Here is a 6,000-nt window from a genome sequence, read left to right on the forward strand (position 1 = left end):
TCATGTCACAGGGAGCAGCTGGTGTCACAGGGAGCAGGAGAGGCTCCTGAGCTTGTCCCCCAGCCCCAGTGGCTGTCCCCCAGCCCCAGTGGCTGTCCCCCAGCCCCATTGAATGTCCCCCAGCCCCGGTGGGTGTCCCCCAGCCCCATTGAGTGTCCCCCAGCCCCGGTGGGTGTCCCCCAGCCCCTTTGGCTGTCCCCCAGCCCCGTTGGCTGTCCCCCAGCCCTATTGTGTGTCCCCCAGCCCCATTGGCTGTCCCCCAGCCCCATTGACTGTCCCCCAGCCCCACTGGTGTCCCCAGCCCCTTTCCCCCCCCGGTGGGTGTCCCCAGCCCCATTGGCTGTCCCCCAGCCCCGTTGGCTGTCCCCCAGCCCCATTGGCTGTCCCCCAGCCCTGGTGGCTGTCCCCCAGCCCCGCTGGCTGTCCCCCAGCCCCGGTGGGTGTCCCCCAGCCCCATTGGCTGTCCCCCAGCCCCATTGAGTGTCCCCCAGCCCCGGAGAGCCCCACTGTGTGCAGCCGCAGCCGCTCTGTGCAGGGCCCGGCTGTCAGAGCTCATTTCAGAATTAATTTCCCGGCGTTAATCGCCCCGGGCTGCTCTCCCTGCACTGCCAGGGAGGCACAGCACAGCGAGGGGCCCTGAGAGCTCTCCTGCTGCAGCACTTCTCTCCACGAGGCTGCAGATCACACTCTTGATGCCTGGGGAAAATCACAGCTGAGGGCTTTGACCTTCTGCTGGAGCACTCCAGCAAAGGTTAATGAGCACGAGAGGGATTGTTCACTGAGCACTCGGAGATGGGATCCAGCGCACGCAGGGCTGCTCTGGCACCAGGACAGCCTCCCCAGGGAAAGGAGAAAAGAGGAGAGCAGGATTTCCCAGAGGATGGGGGGAACAGGGTTCTGCTGCAGGCCTGGGCTTTGTTCTCAGCCGAGATCCCCACGGAGCACACGGGACCTGGCTCTGAGCCTTCCAAATGAGTTCATTTCTCTGAGAACTGCGATCCTGAGTTAAATTCCTCTCCCTGCCTCCTGATCCAGCTGGTGCTGGAGCAGAGGAATCCTTTTGCCATGTGGGGAAGGTGCCAGGGTTGCTGCCAGGCTCTTCCCCTCCTGTTTGGCTCCTCTAGAAGGGCTGGTTTGGCCAGCCCAGGCAAAAAACAACCCAGCTTTTACCCCACTGCAAAACTTCCTCCATTTCTGATCCTCTCCCACCCAAAATCATGGCACCACTGCTGTAAATGACAGAGCAGATAAATACTGGGGGAGACCTCAAATGAATGTCAAGAATTCGGGCTGCTCCAATCTAACAATCACTTTGTTGTGTTCATTACCTCTGCCATCAAAGGCACTTTACCTGAATTTAGTGCTCAGGCCTCTGGAAAAACCTGGGAGTTCTGAAAAGTGCTTTAATATTCCAATAGATTATAAATATTTTGGAAAATAATTATTTCCACAAGCTGAGGCAGGAAAGCAAAACCAAACCACAACCCACCAAAGCATGTGCTGCTCATTACCAGAGACTTTATCACAGAATCACGGAGAGGTTTGGGCCGGAGGGGACCTTAAGGATCATCCAGAGGGGATGGACAGTGCCTCTGGAGAGGTTATTTATGGCTTAGGTGAAAAACCCCACAGCATGGAGCCATTAGTATTTGCTGAATGTCAAGAGGCACAGCTGAAAACAAAAGCCAGGCCTTGGAGGGAGCCAGGTCTGTGATTACCTCCAGCCACCCAAAATATTGTTTTTAAACAGCTCAGCTTCCAGCACAGGGATCACAGCCAGAGCAGGGAACGTCCAAACCCAGCTTTGCTCTGGGGCAGATCCTGGCCCTGCATGGGGACACCATCGTCCTGCAGAGCCCTCCAATTCCCAAAATCCCTCAACATTTCTGCGAACTCCGAGGTTGGAGCTGCTGACTGGGGGGCAAAGAGAGACTTGCACCAAAAAACAGCCTTGGGGAAATGCTGGGATCAGCTCAGCTCTGCCCTTCCCCTTCTGCACCAGGGCCTCTTCCTGCTTGTTCCCTCCACGGGATAAATTCCTGGGAATGACAGGGATAACGTCCTGTTATAGGGACTGTCCCAGTGTCCTTACAAACCCATCCTTGGGGTCCCTGCTCCCAGGGAAGGGAGGCCTCTCCAGGGCCCAGCACCCCTCCCAGTCAATCAGAGATGCAAATGCACTCAGCAAAGTGCTCCTGCAGATGTTCTTAATTAAAGCAGCCCACCCCGAGCCCACACGGAGCAATCACCCCCCAAAACGCCTTCCTGCTCTCAGATGTTCCCAATCACTGCTGCAGGATCCTGCAGGAATATTATTTTTGTAGGGGTAAACCATTTGCTAAATAGGCCACCTGTTAAATAAACACTCCCACTCTCCAAATATTATTTTGTTTTCCAGCCTATGCACAATCTGGATTTATTTTAGATGAAAAAAGATAATCACTAAAGCACAAAAACGCCCAAAAAACAGTATTTTGACTATTTGCAACTATCCATCTTGTGAGCACATCTGCTCCTTTGCAAGCTGGCAGAGCTGCTACACTCAAAGAGATTCACAGCTCCTTATTCAGCCGGGAGCTGATGAATTTCCATCAGAGGCCTCGGCACTCTTCCCTTCTTTGTCACTTCTTCAAGCCTGAATTCCTCCCTCTCCCCAGCTTCCCTTTCCTGAGCTGCCTCTTCCCTCAGGGACAGTCCCCCATCCAGGATGGCTTCAGCAAAGTGCCACAGGACAAGGGACAGGGTTTGCCTCCAGTTCTGCTATAAAATCACATTTTCTGAGCTTTCAAAGCCCATCTCGAGCTGTGCAGGAACATCCACTGCCCCTGAAGAGCAGCAGGGTGGGCATCGCCAGGAAAGGGGGATGGAATGGAATGGAATGGAATGGAATGGAATGGAATGGAATGGAATGGAATGGAATGGAATGGAATGGAGTGGGATATTTCCCTGGAAGGGATCTACAACAGCTGCAGGATTTAAAAACAGCACCACTGCCATCAGAGCTGACACCCAGCCTCTTTTCCTTCGCAATGAATGGGATAAATCCCATGGAACCATGGAGCTGTTCAGGCTGGAAAAGCCAGGATACATCCCATGGAACCATGGAGCTGTTCAGGTCAGAAAAGCCAGGATACATCCCATGGAACCATGGAGCTGTTCAGGTCAGAAAAGCCAGGATACATCCCATGGAACCATGGAGCTGTTCGGGTCAGAAAAGCCAGGATACATCCCATGGAACCATGGAGCTGTTCAGGCTGGAAAAGCCAGGATACATCCCATGGAACCATGGAGCTGTTCAGGTCGAAAAGCCAGGATACATCCCATGGAACCATGGAGCTGTTCATGTTGGAAAAGCCAGGATACATCCCATGGAACCATGGAGCTGTTCAGGCTGGAAAAGCCAGGATACATCCCATGGAACCATGGAGCTGTTCAGGTCAAAGACAGGATACATCCCATGGAACCATGGAGCTGTTCAGGGAAAAGCCAGGATACATCCCATGGAACCATGGAGCTGTTCAGGATACCCTCTGGGCTGTCGCAGAGCAGGTACATCCCATGGACCATGGAGCTGTTCAGGCTGGAAAGCAGGATACATCCCATGGAACCATGGAGCTGTTCAGGCAGAAAAGCCAGGATACATCCCATGGAACCATGGAGCTGTTCATGTCGGAAAAGCCAGGATACATCCCATGGAACCATGGAGCTGTTCATGTTGGAAAAGCCAGGATACATCCCATGGAACCATGGAGCTGTTCAGGTCAGAAAAGCCAGGATACATCCCATGGAACCATGGAGCTGTTCGGGTCAGAAAAGCCAGGATACATCCCATGGAACCATGGAGCTGTTCAGGCTGGAAAAGCCAGGATACATCCCATGGAACCATGGAGCTGTTCATGTCGGAAAAGCCAGGATACATCCCATGGAACCATGGAGCTGTTCAGGTCAGAAAAGCCAGGATACATCCCATGGAACCATGGAGCTGTTCGTCAGAAAAGCAGGATACATCCCATGGAACCATGGAGCTGTTCAGGCTGGAAAAGCCAGGATACATCCCATGGAACCATGGAGCTGTTCAGGTCAGAAAAGCCAGGATACATCCCATGGAACCATGGATTTTCTGTTAAAAGAGATACATCCCATGAACCATGGAGCTGTTCAGGTCAGAAAAGCCAGGATACATCCCATGGAACCATGGAGCTGTTCGGGTCAGAAAAGCCAGGATACATCCCATGGAACCATGGAGCTGTTCATGTTGGAAAAGCCAGGATACATCCCATGGAACCATGGAGCTGTTCGGGTCAGAAAAGCCAGGATACATCCCATGGAACCATGGAGCTGTTCATGTTGGAAAAGCCAGGATACATCCCATGGAACCATGGAGCTGTTCATAACCCATGGAACCATGGAGCTGTTCAGGCTGGAAAAGCCAGGATACATCCCATGGAACCATGGAGCTGTTCAGGCTGGAAAGGCCAGGATACATCCCATGGAACCATGGAGCAGCAGCCCCCCAGCCCGGCCCCACACCTCTGGGGTTTCTGTGCTTGAGATGACCCCCAGGTATTAAAAAGTCTCTTTTTTCCCAGCCCCACGCTCAAATAAGGAGCTGAGATTCATCAGTTCTGCTTTTCAAGGTTGTTTATTTTCTCTTATCTATTCCATTCTTTCTCTGAGCTGCTGAGATCTGTCCAGCAGGTCGGGTTGTGGCACAGTCCCTGCCCTTTGGGTGGTGTTGGCTTTTTATACTAAGAACTACGTGTACTTTATTTACAATAATTTTCCAATACCTGTCACCTATGTTAGACAGTCTCTCTCTGCTCTAAACCAATCCGAAAGTGCCACCATCACAGCAGAAGATGGAGGACAAGAAGAAGAAGGACAGGACACACTCAGATTCCTCCATCTTGCCTCCTGAACCGCCATTCTAAACCCCCAAAATTCCACTTTTTCACCCTATGACAAATTCACTGTCATTCTGCTCAAACTCTTGTGGCTTGTACACCTTCACACAAAGTTGGGAATTGTTTCCATGGGCTAAAATCAAAGCCCCGGGTGTCTGTGACTCTGTGCCAAGGTCTCTGAGCCCCCTACCAGCTCCCAAATTAATGGTGTGTGTTAATTCGGCAGCTAATCCCCCTCCCAGAAGAAAAAAACAACCTTAAAAATTATCATAATGCTTCTCATTTTCGGTGCTGTGCTGCTAACGTGTTTAAGACGTTTTAATAAATGAGAGGCCTTAATTAGAGCAGAGTGAGCCCTACAGGGCCCCTCCACATAAAATACACATGTGTAGGATGAGAGAAGGAAGAGTTGGGTCCTTTCAAGGCAGACCCTTCCCTCATCCCTCCATCTCAGCCTTCTCCATAAAGCAATCCAGGATTCCTTTCATTCAAAGCATAGACTTTAAATTCCTACACCCATCTCAGGGCCGTATTAAATATTAAAGCCAGATATTAAAATTTCAAGGGGCCTAAATTAAACCGGAGGTACTCAAAAATAAGTGTTGCTGAATATTTAATGGCAAAGATTTCGTAATTAACTTTAGAAATCTCTCACACCCAGGCAGAGAGGAGCTGCCCAGTGAAATGTGACCATCCCAGTGACCTTCCAGGGGGCTGCAGCAGGTGCTGAAAGATTCAGGTTCCTTGGGCTCTGTGGAGTTCCTGTGGCTTCCCAAGGAAGCCTTGCCAGCCCTCCTCCTTCCCAAAATCAAAACCATCTAGTGGGAAAATCAACCTCACTTGGAAATTAGATTTGCAGTTAGACAAGTGATGCATCTGATGGAATTCTTTTCTAAAAGTGAAGGATTCATTTCTAAGGACGGGAGACCTATTCCATATAAAGCAATGCTCGCTGTAGAACTGTAACACACAGAATTATTTCAGTTTTTAAGATGTCTCAGGCAGGGTGAAGCGGTTCGTGAGGAGTGCGTGGCACAAACTGCAGCTCCAGGATAAAACTGATACCTGGAGCACCCCAACAGCCCCACCCTCCTGC

The 6,000-nt window shown here is 51.3% G+C and overlaps 1 protein-coding gene across 1 annotated transcript; it reads left to right on the plus strand.

The window, feature by feature from the left end:
• The first annotated feature begins 472 nt into the window (after positions 1–472).
• On the plus strand, positions 473–5,726 carry LOC115906379. Its single transcript, XM_030953527.1, has 3 exons — positions 473–3,436; positions 3,761–3,984; positions 5,615–5,726. The coding sequence occupies exons 1-3, from the start codon at positions 2,708–2,710 to the stop codon at positions 5,724–5,726; spliced, it is 1,065 nt and encodes a 354-aa protein (XP_030809387.1). The 5' UTR covers positions 473–2,707.
• Positions 5,727–6,000: the final 274 nt, after the last annotated feature.

The sequence above is a fragment of the Camarhynchus parvulus genome, chromosome 8 (assembly GCF_901933205.1).
Source record: "Camarhynchus parvulus chromosome 8, STF_HiC, whole genome shotgun sequence".
NCBI lineage: Eukaryota > Metazoa > Chordata > Aves > Passeriformes > Thraupidae > Camarhynchus > Camarhynchus parvulus.